Genomic DNA, 19,899 nt, shown 5'->3' with positions numbered 1-19,899 from the left:
TTTGTACACAGAAAAAAACTTAAAAAAAAAAAAACAATTGGAAGTTGAGAGCATCCACCAAATTCTCAGATGGATCCAACTCCCGGGAAGAGATATGGGTTAAAAAAAAAAAAAAAGCCTAGTCCTGGCGGCTGGGGACCAAGGTCACACGGAAACCGTGGGCGCACCGCCTGCTCCTTGGCCTGAGTCCCCCAAGCACCTGGAGAGCCGCCCCCTCCTCTCCCGGGACGCTTTCTCTACAGCTGCCTCTCCGCCCCCAATGGCTTCACCCGGAGGGCCAGAGCCCGGATTCCCGCGTTCGAAAATGCAGAACTGAGCCGGGGCCGCGAGCGCCTTTGTTTCTTCTTTATTTGCGGATATAATTATGCACCGCACTCTAAATTAGAGATAGATTTTTTTTTCTGATATACATTTCACCTTATTCACCACGAGCACACCACACGCACAGTAGAACAGTTCCACAACCTGATAAATTGCGCAGGATGAGTTTGGATTCCTGAAAACCGCAGGCAAGCCAGCCCCGCCGCGGCTCCTCGCCTCTCCGCTTGGCTGAAGGAAATTCGCCCACCCGAAACGGATTTCCCGGCCAGCCTTTCCCGCTGCGGGGTTGAAATGTCTCTGGAATGGGAAGCGCTCTTGCTGGAAATGGCCGGACGCTGCAGATTCCGAGCACTGATGGCTGTGAAATGTCCCCCCCCAAGGTCAAGTTTCCGCGCCACCGAGCTGCGCCCCCCCTCCCTCCCTTCCCACCCCTCCCCTCGGTGACAGGGACCAAAGTGTCAGGGCCCCTACTGGAAGGACAGAAGACCTTGCCCGCAGATGCGCCCCGCCGTCTCCCCCGAAACCAGGGTGTTTTGTGGAAAAGAAAGGACAACAGAAACGCAGACGCGATGGATGGTGGATCCCTAGCCCCTCCCACCCCCAACCCGCAGAATCAGAAACTAGGAACCAGAGATGTTGACAGCTTGGCTTCCCAAGCGCGGCGGCAGCGGGGCGCACGGGGTTGGTGGGGGTGGGGCGGGTGGGCAGCGAGGAGAGCGCGGGAGCTCGGTCGCGGCTCGCCCCCGCGCGCCCTAGTCCTCCGCGTTGGTTCGGTAGGCCTCAATGAGGCCCTCCAGAGAGTGCACGAAGCCGGACACGCTGCAGATGCCGCCGATGACGAAGATGGCGACGTCGAAGAAGACCTGGTGCCACAGCAGCTTGCGCCAGAGCAGGCGCAGGTGGAAGAGGCTGGGCAGCAGGAAGCAGAGGCCGGCGCCCGTGAGGCTGCCGGTGAGGCCCATGAGCAGCGCGAAGTGCGGCACGTAGATGGCCATGAGCAGCGTGAAGACCACCAGCGCGCAGCGCAGCGTCAGCCCCCACGACTTGAGGCGCCCGTCGCCGCCGTAGCAGGCGGGGAAGAAGGCGCGGCTGCCTTCCTGGAAAAGCGACTTCTCCAGCACCTCGACAGCAGCGAAGAAGGGCAAGGGGTAGGAGAGCAGCGCCTTGGCCACCAGGAAGATGTTGACCACGGCGCGGATGGACCCGGGCAGGTTATCCGTGATGACCTCCTTGGTCTCATCGGCCCAGGTGAGGTAGGCGACGAGAGCGAAGAGGCCTTTGAGCACGCAGGCGGCGATGTGCGTCCAGTTCATCATGCAGTGGAACTCGCTCGGCTGCTGCATGTTGCCTTCCAGCGAAGGCAGGAAGATCTGCGACGTGTAGCTGAACACGATGATGCCGATGGAGATGGGAAACTTCTTGACGTCGATGTAGAACTTGACCTTCTCCCAGGCCCAATCGCGCGCCCGCGACAGGCAGTAGGCAATGACCAGAATGTTGATGACGAAGTGGGCCAACGTGCACAGCAGGCTGAACTTGGACACGGCCTTGAGGTTCTTAAGGAAGGCGCAAGGCAGCAGCACCGCCGTGGCGATGATGGACCAGGACTTCTGCGACACGGGCAGCCCCGGGAAGCTGTTGTACATGAGGTTGCCGCTCACCACCACGTACAGGATGCAAGTCATCACCAGCTCGATGATCTGAGCCACGTTCACCACGCGGCCGCCCAGCGTGGGGAAGCGCGGGGCGCAGCAGGCGTTGGCAATGGCCACGTACGAGTCCCGCACGCGCACCACCTCGCCGTCCTCGTTCTCCTCGTATAGGCAGGCGATGAGAATCTTGCCGGTGTAGCAGCACACCACGGCGGCGAAGATAATAAGGAACAATCCCAGGTAGCCGCCGTGCAGGATGGCGTAGGGCAGGCCCAGCACGAACATGCCCTGCGGAGCGAAGAGGCAACCAGACCCGGGCGCTCAGAGGAGGCAGATCTCGGCGGAGGAGGGTCTAGGGGAGTGGGTTAAGGGTGTCGCTGGAAGGGCGCGCTAAGGAAGTGAGAACTGGGCCTAAGCCTCCGGGAGGAGAGGTTAAGGGTAGGCTGGAATGGGGGTGTAGAGCGGCCTAATGGGGAACGTGGATGTTGAGTCAGAGATGGCGAAGGACGGAACGGAGAAGGAGAGGCGTGCTTAGTGGCTGGAAAATAGAGAGGGGGCTGGGGTGGGGGGAGATGGTTGTCAAGCTACAAAGAGGGAAGGGTAAGAGGTGATATCTGGGGGCGATTCGGCAGAACGCGAGCAGGGGCTGGAGGGGGCGTGGCCGGAAAAGGGCAAGGAGAAAGGTGGAGAGCGGGGCCTGGGCCACTCGGAAAAGGGGGCACGGAGGCTCAGGTGGGGCCGAAATGGGGTGCACAGAAGCTAAGGAGGGAAACGCAGGGGCCGAAGGGCCAAACCCGAGAAGGAAACTGTAAAAGCGGCAGCGGGAGGGAAAGGAGTCGGGGGGGTGGGGGGAGTGGCGGCGGGGACGGAGGGAGGCTGAGCATGAGGCCAGCCTCAGGGGGGCGAGAAGTGAGCGAAAGAGAGGTTGCCGGCGAAGGTTTTCGGGTGGGGTGAGGCCAGGGGGCGCGGGGGCAGGGAGGCAGGGTAGGGCAGTCTTTAGGGCCAGGCGGGAATTGGGGCTCCGAGACGGACCCCTAACGAAGGGGACTGAGGGGTGGAGGCAGGCAGGATGAGGGGCCTGCGGGGAGAGCGCGAGCGCTGGGTCGAAGGCGGAATCAAGCGAGAGTCGAGAACCAGAAGCTGCGGGATGGGGCGGGCAGAGCTGTGGAACGAAGGTTTAGAATCCACATGGGGAAGCAAAGTTAACGAAATCCAGGGCTCCCGAGGCTTGCAGGCCTCCAGCTTCCCACCCTGGCCTCCCTCCAGGCCAACCGAACGAGCCCTTTAAAGATGCCCCAGGTGGAGGCGCGGGCGGCGGCTGAAGCTGGTGCGGTTCCCCGGTCCCTGATTGCGCTTGGCCGTCCTGCCCGGCCCTAGAAGGGGAGGCGTCTTGGGTTGGGTCACTTATTGAGCGGGGCCCCTAGGAGTCCCGCGCAGCCCGAGTACCTGAGTAACCCCATCTCGGCCTCCAACTCCTGGGAAACCCACGTTCTGCGCCCCAGCGACCGTGCGCTCCGGGGACACAGAGGATGGGGCTTGGGTTGCAAAGCCGCAGGGCCCGGGGACGCCCGAGGCCGAGGCCTCCTGTGCCCCGCGAGCTGCGGCCGGCCCGCCTTCGTCGGCGCTCGGGGTCGTTGTGCAGATTGCAAACCCGCTCCGTGTGGAGACCGGCGCCGCCTGGTGGGGACTGAGGGTTGACCGTAGGGGTGACGGGGTGATGGGGTGACGACCAGAGGCGGTTCAGAGCATCTGGAGGCGGCTCCGCCAGGGTCACACGCGGAGGAACTGGTCGCCTTTTTGTGGTCGCCAGGAAACAGGGATTTCGGCAGAGAGGGGTGAGTCTGTGGGCAGGTAGCGCTGGGGCACCAAAGACCATGCTGTGCTGGTGTGGTCACACGTATGTGTTTGTGTGTGTGTGCATGTTTGTGAATACCTGTTTGTCCCCGACAGGACTGCACCTGGGACAGCGGGTGGATCCTGTATGCATGAATCTCTGCGTGTGTTATGTTTAAATAGGTTTGTGTGTGTGCCCTTGGTATGTAGAGGTATGTGTTTCTGTGGGGTGGGTGTAGGGGTGCATGAAGGTGCATTTGAGGATGATCTTGTGGTCTATATCTAGATGGATGTCGTGTGAACCTGTGACCTGGGTCTCTTCGTTGGGGAGGGGGGCTGTGGGTATGTGTGTCTATCTTTGTACATGCGCGCTGTCTGTGCGTGTGTGTCGCATGTGTGTCGGGGGAGGAGACTCCCCTCTCAGCCATCCCCCCCCCTCTTCCTTTCTACCCAAAATGCAGCTGTGAATCCATTCCGGGGTCCCAGGCGACACTGTTCCTTCCTATCCTGATTTTCTTTCTCCCTCACCCCTCCACACTCCCCCTCCTCCTGTTTCCCTCGCTTTTGCAGGGTCTCCGGGCAAGCATCTCTGACCGAACCTTAGCTTAGCCATCCCGCGGCCGAGGACGCGGGAGAGGGGCTGGACCAGGGGGAGGACACACCGCCTGGGGGCGTAGATCCCCGCGCAGGGCTGAGAGGGATGAGGAAAGGCGAGATTCCGGGTACAGGAGAGGGTCTTGAGGCTGAGATCTCCAAGGGACTCTGCTTCCGGCAGAGTCTGGTGCGCAGAACTGGGGGTGGGGGAGTAGGGGGAGGGGACAGGCAGAGCTGGGAATCCCGTGCTCACCTGGATAGCGTTGGTCACGTTCCAGCCCGCCTCCCACGCTGTGATCTTGGGCTTGTCGTGGCCCCCAAACTCGCCACCAGCTCCTAGGGCCTGGTCCTTGGAGCCCGAGGGCGGCAGGGGCGCGCCACCGCCGCGCTGGTAATGGATGTCTCCCTCGACGGGTGGTTCGGCGCCCTCGTCCCCGCAGGGCTCGCCCTCACTTTTCAGGATGTCCATCTGCAAGCCCTGACGGTGCTCAAAGTCGAGGTCGTCGCAATGCGCGAAGCCCACCGCCTCCTCGTCGGTGGCCGCCTGAAAACCCATCCTGGCGAACATGCCGCTCACCTTGGCCTGGGACTTGTTGGACACGGACGTGGCCACATTGGACAGCTTGCTGCGGAGCAGGTTGGCCATGGCGGCGGCGGACCCCGAGGAGAGGACAGCAGGGACCGGGGACCCGGGGGACGCGCGGCCAGGCGGCGAGGGCCAGGGGGGTGCGAGGGCGCTATCTTCGCTCGCTCTCCCCGCGGCGCCCCGGGGCGCTGTGGCTCATGACCTCCTCCGCTGGCGTCTGAGGCTCGCTCGAGGCCGACCCGGCGGGCGGGCAGCGGGGCTGGCGGAGCGGCGGCGGCGAGTGCACTGCGGAGCTGCCGCGGGGCGCGGGCTGGGCTGCGGAGGGCGGCGGCGGCGACGACGACGGCGGCGTCAGAGCGGCTACGCGAAACTGGCGCGGCCCCCCCACCCGCGCGCAGCCCAAAGCGCTCCCGCCCCTCGGAATCAGGCGGGGATGGGGGTGGGGGGTGCTGGGGAGGGAGAAACACCGGGAGGCAGGAGGCGTGAGGAGGGGGCAAAGAGAAGAGACTGGGGGCACCAAGGGACTCCGGAGGACCGAGATGGGGACCGGAGAAGGGCGCCCACGGAAGGGAGCGGGAGGGAGCGCGCGAAGGAGGGGTGCGGAGGGCGGGGTGGGGGCCAGAGTGCTGCATTTCTGGGGGAGGTGCTAAACTCCGATCCTGGCCCTTCCCATCTCGCAGCCGCCGGGAGGGAGGGGGCCCGAGCGGGCGGATTCTCTCGGTCCCCTGTCCCGGCTACCCCGTCCAGAGTCCGGGAGCCTTTCAGCCCCGGATCCTCTGGCCAAGGACTGGTCCAGACGCCCGGGAAGGCAGCAGGACAATTACCTGTCTCCGGCAGCGCGGACCGTCAGGGCATCGCTCTGTCTCCCTGGCACCCATCACTGGCACTTGGACCTGGTCGCAAGCACCTCCCCCCCTTGAAGGCAGAAGGGTGCGACAGAAGTGGGGGGACCACTCTCAAGAAGGCTCAGCCCCGGCCTCGGCCACTGGGGCTGTCTTCTCCCGTCCAGGGACGCCGCGATGGAAGCGATTCTGCGGTTTGTTTGCCACCAGCCGTTCTCCAAACGTGTGCAGAATGAAGGCGAAAGGTTGGCTGTTCGCTTTCTTTTCGTTTGGGGGTCTGGAAGGAGGAAGAACGGAAGGCACCTGTCGACAGCCTCGAGGCGGGTCTGCGAGTGCTGGCGCCGCGAAAAGGCGCAGCCAGTGCCTGGCACAGAGGAAAGAAGGGCTCGCTGAGGGCCCAGGGCGCAGAGGCGGCGCGGTGCGCTCCGGCCTTGCTGGCCCCGCGGCCGCCGCGGGCAGTGAAAACCTAGACTGTTTCTGTTGAGTGGGTGGCATGTGTGTGCGCTCCAGAGTAGGAGAGAGACCCAGAGACAAAGACCGACATGGTATCAGCTATTGCTCCGGGCCGGATCTGAGTGGACTCCGAGGGTGAGATTTGGTAACCGTGTTTATTCTGTGAATGTGTAGTTTTGCGCCTCATCTAAGCCCCTGTGTGCACAGAGCTTGTGTGCTGGATTGTATGTGCAGATGCATTCCCGAATGAGTTGCTTGCGTTTTTGCCTGTAGGAGTCCTTTTGTAGTCGTGTCTCCGTGCGGGTCCGCGGCTCCATGTGTTCCCAGCTGGGCTCCTGTCCCCGGACTCAAGCGGTCAACAGCAGCGTCAGCGACCTGGCCCTGCCAGCCGAGGTGGAGGAGAGCTAGTGGCTGTGACTGGGGGTAGGATGGGGAGAATCCGAAGGAAGCGAAAAGAAAGGGGCTCCTAGTGAACCCCTTCCCAAGACCCAGGCTCTCTGAGAACCCCCGTCTCCGCCTCCCCGGCTGTATTTCTAGATTAGCTCGTGTCAGCGCACAAGTAGGGCGGCCTGAGGGCTTTGACCAGTTGGAGCTGCTAGGGCAAGACAGGCTTCCCTCTACCTCCCTCCCTCTCCCCGTCCCCGCCCCCAGCGCCTCACAGCCTCTGAGACGCTCCTCTGCAGATAGGGAACCTCCACCACATTGGGCAGAGATGCTGTAATCCCTCCCAGGGACCCTCTTAAATACCCTCTTCCCCAAGAACCCGCCGGGCAGAAACCAAGACAGAAATCGTCTGTCTGTCCTAACCTGAAGCATCCTCCTAGCCACTGTAACAAGAAAACCTTTCCACAGAGCCCTCTCAAATCCAGATCCTCCAAACAATGATGGGACTCAGAACAAAGACAGGACAGAGATCCTTCCCCCAAACAGAGATTCACTCCTCCAAAGAGGCTTTGAAGAAAAAAAAAAGTCTGATCTTCCATCCCAGGAATTCACCTTATACAGAGACCCTCCCCATTTCCAATCCCAGATGCTGGAGAAAGAGAATCTTTCACCTACAGATTCCTAGAGACAAAAATCTCTATCACCTAATCCTCGTCCCTCCCTTTTCTGTTCTTGTGAAATTCTTTAGTTGCACAGATGATCTGGGCAGGGACTGGAGTCCCCTAGTGCCCCCTTCCACCCCATGCATGCCCAGACCTGAAGATGGTCACTGATGCCCTCTTTGACAAGTGAATCAATAACATCTATGCATCAGTTCAGTTCTGTTCAGTCATTCAGTTGTGTCCAACTCTTTGTGACCCCATGGACTGAAGCATGCCAGGCTTCCCTGTGCATCACCAACTCCCAGAGCTTACTCAAACTCATGTCCATTGAGTCGGTGATGCCATCCAAACATCTCATCCTCTGTTGCATGTCTCGTGCATCAGTTGGGCATTGCCAGTTCATGTGTGGATTTTATGAGGGTCCAGAGTGCTTATTCTCTCTTTCCTTTTATCTGGAGATGTTCACTGCTATAGGACCCAAGGTGCAGTTCTCTTAGTAGTGAGAAGTGGGACTCATTCATTCACTCATTTCTTCATTCATTCAGCAAACCTTCTTGAAGCCCTACTGTGTGTGTGTAATTCTCTTCCAGCTGAAGATGACACAGGCATGGCCCCTGTCACTACTCCTAACCCTAGTTCTTGGGTCTGGGTGGGGAGAACCTGAGGGAGAACTCAGGCCAATCATCGTCTCTGCAGTGTTTTAAACCATCCCTGAAACATCCCAGACAAAGCCTCACTTTCATTCTCATTGTACAGAAGAGCCAACCCAGGCTCAGTACGAGGGTGTCCTGCTCAAGGTCACATAGAGTCTAGGGTAGAGCCAGGCTAGGATCTAGGAGCTCTGATGCTCCTCCACTGTACTTTCCCTCCACGATCTCATTTTGTCCTTCCGTGCCCTCTCCCTCTTTGTTTGGTGTTTGGCCACCCCACTGTCCAGAGAGACACAATTCTAAATTAGACTCCAGTCCTTCCAGCTGTAATCAAATGCCAGCCGCTGGGGGAGGAATGCCTCTGCGTCCCTCCTCTCCTGCTGTTGGCAGTAAATGCAGGCTGAAGGCTGGTGTAGCAAGCTCCTCAACAGCCCATCCCTTATGGCAAAATCCTGCTCCATCACGTACTAGCCGTGTGACATCGGATGACTCACTTAACATCTCCTAGCTTCCATTTTCTCATCACTAAAATGTGAAAATAACAACAGACTCCTAGATTTCTTGAGGTGATTCAATGAGCTTGTGTATGTAAAATTCTTAGCATGTGCTAAGGGCCCAATACATGGTAGTGATTATTTTATTATTGTTGTTATTGCTATAACCCAGTGGCCATTTTTCATTGTTTGGGAGGAAAGTGAATGTACAACAAGAAAAAGCCTTGCGATTGGGGCTGAGAGTCAAAGTGAGCTGAATGCACTCCTTCTGGCTTTGCCTTGCCTCCCTGTCCTCACCCCTTCCAGTCCTGGGGTGACCTTAAGAGAAAAGGATGAAGGACAGAAGGAGGGCAGAGGGCAGGGGGCCTGGCAAGCAGCCTCAGGAGACCACCAGGACGACCTACCTAGCTGGTCATGAGCCAGTCTGTGCTCTAGTAAAGCTGTCAGCCTCCAGATTCTTCCACTAGCTCCTCTAGGGGCACCCTCAAGAGAGGAATTTGCAGCCGCTTGGCCCCCTGAGTTGAAACACAGCACACACATACACACATCTGCTCGCACACGGAGCATGACAAGCCTGTTGACAGATGCTCTAAGAAATGAGGACCAACACACAGATTCAAGTACATCGGTAGATTCACACAGATTGACGGAGCAACACACACAGGTCAGACACAGGCCAGCACATCCACACGCTGATGGACACCCAGCACAGGAACACACACACAGATTCACAGCAACCAATGAATCGCCAGGCACCCACAGAAGCAAGAATACCCCCATGTGATCACCGAAGGGGAAAAGAGGAGAGAACAAAGAGAGGAACAAGGCAGAGGAGACATGAAAAGGAAAATGCTAGAAGAGGCAGCAGGGAGACAGAGCAGGACATGCCAGGCAGAGGCAGCAGCCAGTGGGGCACAAAAGAGAGAGAGATGCCACAGGCTTCCTCTTGGCCAGTGTCAGAACCTAGTTCTGTGACTAAGACAATGGGGTGGGGAGTTGGGGTGAGGGAGCAGGAACAGCCCCTGTTGTCTGTCCTGGGAGTGGGGGTGGGGGCTTCCCTCCCAGGGCCACATAAGGTCCCACCCTCTTGGGGGACCTAGGCTGCCCCAGAGGGAGCAGTGAGGGACTCCCAGGACCCCTGCCAAGTGCTATGAACTGTATTCTGAATCAGTCCCACCACCTGGAGCCCGGGGCGGGGATCCCTCTCCCATCGTGAGATTTTTTTTTTTTTTCTATTTTTGATGCTTTTGGTACCCAAAGGGTTAAAAACCTGGCTAGCAGAGATGGAGGACACTTTGTGGGGGGGAAATAAATAGGGTTAAATAGAACCAGGCTTATCTCCCAGAGCAGGCAGCACCATGGGGGTGGGGCATGGAGCCCTTGAATCAATGGCCTGGAAAGCCAACATCATGAGCATCATTTCGGGGCTGAATGATTACAGACAGACCCTCTCCTTTTCCTTTTTCAGAGCATAGATGGTGGTGAGCCTTTTCCTGTTAAAGGGGCAGCCACTGACTCTATAAATCACCCTCTGCCCTTCCCCCCGTCAAGCTGGGGCATTGGCTTGAGAAAGTCTTGCCTCAAACCAGAATCCAATTTCCTGATGCTGTGTCCATGGCACCAGGGCAGAGAGGCGGCAAGGCTGAGGACTCCAAGTGGGTAATCCATGCCCAGAACAAAGACCCCGATTCTTCTCCCTTTGGTGAGACAAATCAGGGGGCATCATGGATGGTGAAGATGCTGTCTCTGCTAGTTCAGGGTAAAACATATTAAATGAATTTTTAAATGCTGGCATTTTTCCTTGTGGAAATAGAAAGCATCTCATCTCTGGAGGCATGCAGGCAGAGGCTGGATGTCCTCTTAGAGAGCAAGTGGAGTCTGGCCTCAGGGCAAGAGAGGCTGGATTCCATGACTTCTGGGCTTCCAGCTTTGTGCCTTTGTGTGGATGGCTCTGAGAAGGGACCAGGGAGCAGGGGACATTGGGGACCCAGGCTGGCCTGGCCTTTGAAACCAGAAGAAGCTGCCTAGAACTGAAGAAGGAGCCCTGGATCGGGCTTGGTGGGTTAGACTAAGAGTTCCTGCCATTATGAAAACACAGTTTTCTATTACATTGGGAAGCAGGAAGAATGGTGACCTCATTCCCCACTGGGTTCCCAGTGTACTGCAGACACTCAATAAACATATGGATTGGATTCAGTTCACATTCCAAAACCATTCCCCCCATCCTGAACTTTTAGGATAATTGGTTGAGGAAACACATCCAGCTCTGAAGTCTGAGTTCTGTAGCTCTGCTAAATGGATTCATCTTTTATGCTTACATCACCTTCTACATAGTTGAAGGTCAGTCATACATAGACACATATGAGAGTGATTTTTGTACAGAGAGGGTTTGGGGTACACACCCAGATTCAAGGACTCTTTGCAAGACCTCTCAGCAACCTTGGGCATACTTGAGTCACCAGTTATAACTGGGAGAGACTGCTGAGTGGAGGCTGTGACTCCAGTGAGCCTTGCTGCTAGGCCCCTGGACTTCAGGAGTGTAAAGGTGCTGTGGGTCTGACCTCCTGGACCTTCAAACCTGTTGGTGCAGAGCTAACCTTTAGTGAGTGCTCTTTGCATGCCAGGCATTGTTTGAAAGCACTCTGAGGATTGTTGCCTTAAATCCCCACAATCCTTAGGTTCAGCGACTATCATCTTCAGAGGCTGTAGGTAGGAACCGCAGGATTGGACATGGGGAGATGGTGCTGGTTGGGCACAGGCAGGGGAAGGGGGAAGGTTGGAAGGATGATGGGAGTGGGAGATGTTAGACTTGGGGAGCCAGGGGAACTGGAGATGAGCCTTTCTTAGAAGGGTCAATACTGGTCAAAACCTTCCCTCACCCAGATAACCCATTTCCTTGAGTGACATGAACCAAACTGTGTCCTCTCATAATTCATTATGTTGAAACCCTAACCCCCAAAGTGACTATTTGGAGATAGGACCTCAATGGAAATAAGTAAGGTTAAATGAGGTCATCAGGATGGGGCCCTGATAAAATAGGATTGGTGACCTTATAAGAAGAGGTACCAGAACTTATTTGCTCTTTCTGCCATATGAGTACTATGAGAAGGTGTCCATCTATATATAGACCAGAAAGAGAGTCTTCACCAGAAATCAACCCTGCCGGATATTTTTTTTTTAAAAAAACATTTATTTATTTGGCTGCATCGGGTCTTTGTTGCAGCACTCCACTTCTCTAGTTGCAGCCTGTGGGCTCCAGAGTGCATGGGCTCAGTAGTTGCAGCACACAGGCTTAGTTGCCATGAGGCATCTGAGATCTTAATTTCCCGACCAGGGATCAAACCTACGTCCTCTGCATTGGAAGGCAGATTCTTAGTCACTGGACCACCAGGGAAGTTCCAACCCTGCCACATCTTAATCTGAGACTTTCAGCCTTCAGATGGTGAGAAAATAAATGTTTGTTGTGTAAGCCACCCAGTCTGTTGTATTTTGTTATGTTGCTCAAGCTAAGATACTGAGTGACCTGCCAGCCCCTGGCTAGCACTAGCTCAGTAGCCTAAGATTTTTCTAGGTCACAGCCTCCTTGACACCTGATGAGGCTGAAGATTTTCCCTCTAGAGATACACAGAAAATGTGGCACGGAGTTTCAAATCCTGTGTAGCCCACTCATGATGGCTCTATGATCTCCAGCCTAAGGGGTCACTCTAGGAGTTTCTTTCTCTTCCAGTTCTGCTGAGAGCTGGAGTCAGGTGAGGTATCAACATTAACAGTTAGCCAACGGTTATTCCATGCCAGATTCTAGGATGAGTTGCTTTGTGTGTGTTCTCTCACTGTCGCCTTATAGCATCTCTATGAGCTTGGGTTGGTTTCATTACAGAGGAGGATGCTGGCATTCAGAGAAGTTAAGTAACTTGCCCAAGATCTCACAGCTAGGGAGTGGTGGATCCAGGATTCAAACCCAGAACCAGAGCTGATCCTATAACCTCTACTTTCTAGGTGAGTCCGCCGGGAAGGGCTCAGGCCTTGGACTCCAGAGAGGGACTCAAGTCCAGATCTGGCTCCCACTGGCCAGGCAGATCTCCCTGTCTGCTCTTGGGCCTGCTCCCTGCACTGACAGGTGTATATGTCTACTCTGGCCACACTCATCTTCCTCCCAGCCACCCAGGCAACTTCCCTGGGACAGGGAGTCGGGGGAGGCACAGTGCAGGCATAGAGTAGGTACTCAGGAGAACTTGCACATTTCACAAAAGTCTGGGTGGCCTTCGAGGGCTAGGTCCTGTGTCCTGGGCTTTCCAGCCCCAAGAGCACATGGTTCTTCCTCCAAGGATGACTTAGCCTAGCATGGCTGATAAAGGCTCCTGGGACATTGTTTCTTAACCTGGGTTGTATGAACTCTCACCCAGAATTGCTGGATTTCATGTTGTGTTATTTTACATCTAAACAATCTACCAGTAGATTCTAGATCCCCAGGATGACCAAATGATGCTTTGTCATAGGCCTTATGACAAAAGGACAGAGGAGAACGAAATGCTGAAGCATACAGAACCATATTCCCTGTGCAAGTGGCGATTTAATTTCAGCAAGGCATCATCCATCACGTGAAATTAATCGTGTCATTTTGAAATTTCTGATTTTGTAGCTTTGTCCATGTCATGTGGGCACACTGTGCTTGCTTTTCCAGTTGTATAAAGCTAAAAGGATAAGGATTTATACCCAGCTTTATGTTTGTGCATATTTCAGTAAAATCATAATAAAGATAATTTGTCAACTGTTGGGCAGGGGCTGTGATTTTTTTTATTTTTTTTCTCCCCTTTAAAAGCCGCTCGCGTATTAGTCAAGTGTGAGAAGCGTGCGTTTAATTCATTCTGACCAAGTAGAAAATAAGCTTCACACATTGATGCCCCCCCACCACAACCGCTGCCACCTGCACGGGTCCCCATCCTCGGCTCAGCCCCCCCACTGCTGCCTTCGAGGGGAAATATGACAGCATAATGAACAGTGGTACGACGTGCTATAAAAAGGCAATTAAGGGAACTGTTGGGCTGGGACAAGCCAGCGTGACCTGGTTAATAGCTCTGAGCAGAGCTGGGCCGTGGGGAGCGGGAGGAGAAGGGGGAAGGGGTTTGCCGTTTTACCGCGAGGGGCTGGGCTGAGCTGCTGCCCACTTTCTGCCAGGTACTGAGGGAACCCACAACAAACAGGTACAGAGACAGCCCGAGGGGGAGTTTAGTTCAGAGCTCAGCCCCAGAGTCCACTCTGCCACTCCTGGCTGAGTGACCGGGCAGGTGACTCAGGGTTCCTTAGTTTCAGTTTACTCAGCTGTTAAATGGGAATAAAAATGATTGTCCTAAAAGGATGTCCTGGCAGTGGGAGCAAGGAGTGGAACATTGATTGTTTAACTGGTCAGCGCTCAGAGCTGCATACAGAGTCCAGAGGAAGATGTGCAAGAGGCTTTTGCTTTGTGTTCAAGTAGGATACAACACGATGCACGTATGTGTGTGTGTGCGTGTGTGTTCTGATCGGGTCACCCAGGCTCTCTACTCTACACAGGATGTGAGTTCTTGATTGGATATCCTGGAGTCACCCCCGCAGTCTTCCATCATGAGGTCACCCCTCATCCCCTCTGGACCTCTCTCATCTTCTCAGCCTCTCAGTCTCTGTTCTCCCCACACGCCCCTTTAGGATGGAGACAGAAACACTTCCCGCCCCTCCAAGTACCTGTGTCACCCTACTTCACAGTGTTGGCGGAAGGATTAACAAGACAGCAGGTGAAAAGTAGGTAGCGAAGCACCTGGCACAAAGTATGTGCTCGATAAAAGCGAGCTATTCTCATAAATCAACTATATTTCAATAAAAAAATTTTTTTAACTTACCCAAAAAAAGTGAGCTATTCTTGTGGTCACAGTGGGCAAAGCTCTAGGTTTATATTTAACACCTCGTACAGTGCCTGACACAGAGTAAAAGTCGCTCAGTCGTGTCCGACTGTTTGCGACCCCATGGACTGTACAGACCGTGGAATTCTCCAGGCCAGAATACTGGAGTGGGTAGCTGTTCCCTTCTCCAGGGGGTCTTCCCAACCTAGGAATCGAACCTGGGTCTCCTGCATTGAAGGCAGATTCTTTAACAACGGAGCTATCAGGGAAGCCCCTGACACATAGTAGGTGCTGAATAAATGCTGGTCGACTGAATTAATTGTTGAAACCCTACTTGGTCCCATTATATACAATCTATGATTGGACACTAACCTCTCTCGGAGCCTCAGTTACTCATTAGTCAAAGAGGGATGTGATCCTGCCCTCTAGTCAGAGAGATGCCTTGCAGATTGTCAAGTCCCTGCCCACTGCAGGAGCTGGTTCTCTTCACTTCCATGCCCACCCCCACTCCTCTGTGCTTGGCACCTGGATTTCTGAGAGCCTGGGGGCTCAGCCCCCCCAGCTCATGCATTTATCCTAAAATAGGAAAGCAGCACACACATTGGTCTGCCTGGTCCCCCTCCCCCTCCCCACAGCTTCAGATGGAAGTGGGGCTGAGAGCCAGCCAGCGACAAAGGAGCAATCAAGAGTCATTATGGCTTATTTAGGGTGGGCTTCGTGATTGGCTGAGAAGCCCCAGCTCGCTCCTCACTCGAGAGGAAGAAAGTCTGAGCAAGGCAGCTGGAAAGCAGCCCCTCAGCTGCTTCTTTCCGGCACCCAGCCCCAGGAGGGTCCCTGAAGGAAACCTTGTCCTTGAGGTAGGCAGTGACTACCCCCGCCCCCAAGCCTATGCACCAGCATCCCCTGCACTGAAGACGGCACCTGAGGGCGTGATGCGGACCCGGCAGAGTTCTAAAGTCTGGCCATCTATCCTCCAACCACATTTATGATGAAGTCCAAACTCCCTTCCTTGCACTCACAGCCAAGAAGACCCTGTGTGTCCTGACCCCAGGCTGCCTTTGCAGCTTCCTACCCAGCAGTAGAACTGGACCTCTGTCCAGGGAGTGGCCTGTTTCCCACCCCCACTCCCACTTCTCTTCTCGTTTCTGTGGTCCAAAACCCGCACTGAAAGGCAGGTAGTGCGTGCTAAGTTGCTTCAGTCATGTCCGACTCTGTGCGACCCTATGGACCATAGCCTGCCAGACTCCTCTGTCCATGGGATTCTCCAGCAAGAATGGAGTGGGTTGCCATTTCCTCCTCCCGGGGATCTTCCTGACCCCGGGATTGAACCCATGTCTCTTATGTCTCTTGCATTGACGGGCAAGTTCTTTACCATTAGCTCTACCTGGGAAGCCCAGAAGGCAGGCAGGGCCACCTGCAAATCCAATCTTCACTTTGTAGCTCTGGCTACAAACACCTAACACCTAACAGAACATCAGTATCCTCATCTGTCAATAACCAGGTCCTCCTGCCAGAGTGGCCGAGAGATTACATTAAAGGGGATAAAGCATCTAAAATGTCTCACATGTATTATACCCTTCATGAATATTAGCTTGTATTATTTACTGTGCTTTCTTAGGTCACTGCTTAGATGTTGCCTCCTCCAGGAAGCCCTCTTCAATTGATTCCCTGGGGTTTGCCCCTCTGAAGTATTCTGACCATGCTCTGTGCTTTGCCCTGGCCTGTTGCAGGTACAGAGAGGTGTGGCCTGCGTCTCACTCATCCTTATATTCTGGAGCTCAGCGCAGAGTCTGCCATGGAGGAGGCTCTTCCAGGGGCCTCCAGACAAACCACTGTCCTGACAGCCATGACCAAGCGGGTATGCCTGGCATCCCTGGTCCCCAAGCCCTGAGCCAGGAAGAAGTGAGGCTGTGTCTCGGGTTGCCCCATCTATACTTCAGTGGGACCTGTCTTTTCATCTCAGCCCCTGGACCATTGTCCAGACCGTACCCTCTACTGGAATGCTTTCCACTCTCCTAGTCTCACAAGCCTGTCTTGTCCAAGGGGTTTTCTAATACCACCCTGCTCAAAACAGTACATAGAAAATAGAATTTGCCCTTCTACACCACACAGACAGATTGCCTGTTAGGGTGTGTATTTGAGCTGGGTCTTTGCTCTCTTAAGTGATAGCAACTGATTTTCAACTGTGTATTGTTCTGAATAAAGAAAATTATTCATTGAACATAATAGCGGCTACCACTTACTGAGGCCTGCCTTTTTCAATCTAATGTGCTAAATGCATTATCTCATAAAATGTAGCATCTCATTAAATGTAGTTTCTCATTTATCCTCAGCCTCAGCCACTAGTTTAGTCTAAAGGGGCATTCCTGGGAGGATGCTGGGGCCTTAGGTAATTCTGAAGAACAGGAAGCAGCATGGCCTCAGAGGAGCTGGGACCAGGGATCCTCTCTGTTCCTCACTTCTGTTTCCTTAACGTGTCCCTTTTTTTTCTTCCATGTCGAGGGAACACAACTGCCAACAGCTCCCAAGCCTCTCATGTCATAGCTGTCACCACCAGAGGCGGTCCAGCTGTCTGGCGGCTCAAGTGTCTGCCTGGTTCGTAGGGTTGTTGCAAGGTTTAAATAAGATCATGTGCATTAAAGTCCCATGCCTTGTAGTAAATACTCAGTAAATGGAGGCTGTGATTAATATTGTTGTCATTATTACCAGCTTTGATCATGTTCAGCCTAAGAGGACGTGACACTCACAGGTGGGGATGTGAGGCTGGATCCCATAGGCGATCCATCCTTGGAACAGACCCTGTTCTGAAAAGGGCATTTGTTCATACCAGAGACCACGCCCCAGACCCAGCCAATCACCGCCGCCAGGGGGATGACTTCACGGCAGGGGCTTTAGGGCAGGGCTCAAAGGATGGGGTTCTCCACAAGCCTGCTGGAGGCCTCCCTCTGGCCCTGATCTTGGCAGCTGCAGACCAAGACAGGGGTTGTTCTCTTAGGGACTCACAGGTTGGGCTACTCTCTGTTAAATGAAGGTCACTAAGGGTCTTCACTGGGGCTCCAGTGGCTAAGGCTCCACGCTCCCATTGCAAGGGGCCTGGGTTTGATCCCTGGTTGGGGAACTAGATCCCATTAGTCACAGCTATGAGACTGCATGTTGCAACGAAAAATCCCTCACGCCTCAACTAAGACCCAGTGCAGCCAGATAAATAAATAAATGCTAAAAAAGGAAGTCACTGAAAGGCAAGGAGCCTCCTCCATGCAGAGATGTAAAAGTCAAATGAATGTGCTCACCAAAGTGCCTCCTGCAGGGGATGTGCATTCATGTTAGACATTCACAAGCCATAGGCCTACTTGAGGCAGGAGGTCCTCTCTGCAGGGTCTCTGAGTCTCGATTCCGTAGACAGGGAGAGATCCTTGTGCCTGAACAGCACCCAAGGCCCTCGGAGTCAGCCCCAGCCTTTGGCCTCCTCCCTCTGACTCCTAAATCAATGCTGCCCTCAGGTGCAGATGATACAGGTCATGCCCCATCCCACCTGCCGCCCTCCCATCCCTGCCACCCCCCACATCCCACCCCTGCTCTGTTCCCCCAGCTAGGCCTTCCATGTTCAATGCTGTGTCAAAGCATTGGTGTGACCTCCACGCTGGGCTATTAGAAACGTAACCCTGACATCAGGGGCGTGCTCCCTGCCCCCGGAGATCAGAGAGGGTGCCTACCTGAGTTCACGGCTGGTTGTCCGAAGTCTCTCTCCAAGATATTGGATCTTTGAATGTTTCTCAGCAGGTGGGTGTGGCAGGGAGGGGTGAGGAAGGCAGGAACAGCGGTGAGGTTTCCTTCTTTTTGTTCCTTGGCCTCTTGTAATCAGGCCCTTCCCTTCTTCCCCTTCCTGCCCCTCCTCTAAGCTGGCCTCTGATCCCCTCCAAGAATTCTTTCCTGCCATCTGTCCCACTGCCATTGTGGAGGATGCAGAGGCTATGACAAGAGAGATGTGGAATTTAGGGAAATGATTCTGGAAAGCTCAGGGCTCCGGGGAATTCACCTAACACTTTCTGGGCCAAGATCAATAGGTTAGGGGATGTCCAAGCCCTTAATTAAGCTAAGTCCCTGAGAAGATGAGCTGTAACTAGGTATTAACTAAGCATTGTTTTCTCTCCAAACAAGAGGGCCACTCTCAGTTAGCATTTTCTTGGAGCGAATATTTCCTTTTTTTTTTTTTTTCCTTTCTTGGTTTAGTTTTGTTAACATGGTTGAGAAAAAAATATATAAAATGTATAGTCAAAAGTCTCCTCTCATGCCTGTTTCTTGTCCACCCACCTTCTGATTCTCCCCAGCTACTGTTACTGGTTTCTTCCCATTTGCCTACACCACAAATGGAAATATACAAAGAAGTACAAATATATTTTCTTACTGTCCTTTTCCGTTTTTAGTCCTTTTTTACAAGAGGTCCTTTTCCTTTTACAAAAGTCCTTTTCCTTTTTTACAAGAGGTAGTGCATTCTATACCCTGTTATTCCTTTTGGGTTTATTGTTTTTTTTTTTGCCAAATTATCTTTGGAGATCTTTCACATCAGAATAGAGAAGCTACTTAACATTCTGAAGGAGCTAAAAATAGCATTCTCTAATTATTTTTCCTTCTTTCTTTTCTTTATATTCTACAGCTTCCCCCAAATAGATAAGTCATTTTCATTCATCCATTTATTTGGTGCTCACCAATCTCCTGCTTTGTTCTGGGACCCATGCAAGATGCTGGGGCAGCAGAAATGAATTAGCCCAGACCCCCTTCCTCAGGGCTCAGAGGCTGGGAGGAGCCAAGTCACCGCCAGCAAGCTGTGAGTGGGGGGAGGGGGCAGTCCCTGGCTCATTTTAGTTTGTTTTAGTTGCTCAGTCAAGTCTGACTCTTTGCAACCCCGTGGACTATAGCTCACCAGGGTCTGTCCATGGGATTCTCTAGGCAAGAATACTGGAGTGGGTAGTCATTCCCTTCTCTAGGGATCTTCCCAACTCAGGGATTGAACCCATGTCTCTTGCATTGCAGGCAGACTCTTTACCGTCTGAGCCACCAGGGAAGCCCTTACTTTAGCTTAGTTAGACTTGTCATTTGTAGGACAGTGATCTGGACGGGGTCTTTCCCTTTCTTACCTTTATTACACCTTGCCCACACATCCATCAATCTGCTTTTATGGAGGGCTGGGGGAGTCAATTTTCCCTATTCTGGGGCAAGGATTTTTCAACTAGGTTGGGAGGGAAGATTTCTAAGAATCTCTAGCAAGGGTGTGTGTGTGTGTCTGAGTTTTATAAAAGCAAATTCATCATCGGAATTTACATGGCTCCTCTGGAAATTCCCATTATATTCTTAATACAAAGCACAGAAAATAATAACCAACTGAGATGTTGGCTAGTGAGGGACATAGAAGACAGGGTATTAAGATTAAGAATATGCCTGAGATGGTGTGAATGAAAAATTCCTTGGTACCTTGTGGTGTTTGCCATGTGCCTGGGATGCAAATAGTATGTGTTACGATCCTCTTTATGCCTCTGGTGCATTTACTATTTTAAAGT

At 53.9% G+C, this 19,899-nt stretch overlaps 1 protein-coding gene across 2 annotated transcripts; it reads right to left on the bottom strand.

The window, feature by feature from the left end:
• Positions 1–330: 330 nt before the first annotated feature.
• On the bottom strand, positions 331–6,997 carry SLC32A1 (solute carrier family 32 member 1). 2 transcript variants are annotated; one of them, XM_043883744.1, is made up of 3 exons: positions 5,811–6,997; positions 4,654–5,301; positions 331–2,261 (listed from the first exon to the last, which is right to left on the bottom strand). In XM_043883744.1, the coding sequence occupies exons 2-3, from the start codon at positions 5,044–5,046 to the stop codon at positions 1,074–1,076; spliced, it is 1,581 nt and encodes a 526-aa protein (XP_043739679.1). In that variant the 5' UTR covers positions 5,047–5,301; positions 5,811–6,997; the 3' UTR covers positions 331–1,073. The 2 variants fall into 2 exon arrangements, with proteins under 2 accessions (XP_043739679.1, XP_043739678.1); XM_043883743.1 differs by having other exon boundaries at positions 4,654–6,997.
• Positions 6,998–19,899: the final 12,902 nt, after the last annotated feature.

This window comes from Cervus elaphus, chromosome 23, assembly GCF_910594005.1.
Source record: "Cervus elaphus chromosome 23, mCerEla1.1, whole genome shotgun sequence".
NCBI lineage: Eukaryota > Metazoa > Chordata > Mammalia > Artiodactyla > Cervidae > Cervus > Cervus elaphus.
This window is presented reverse-complemented; position numbering and strand designations above follow the sequence as displayed.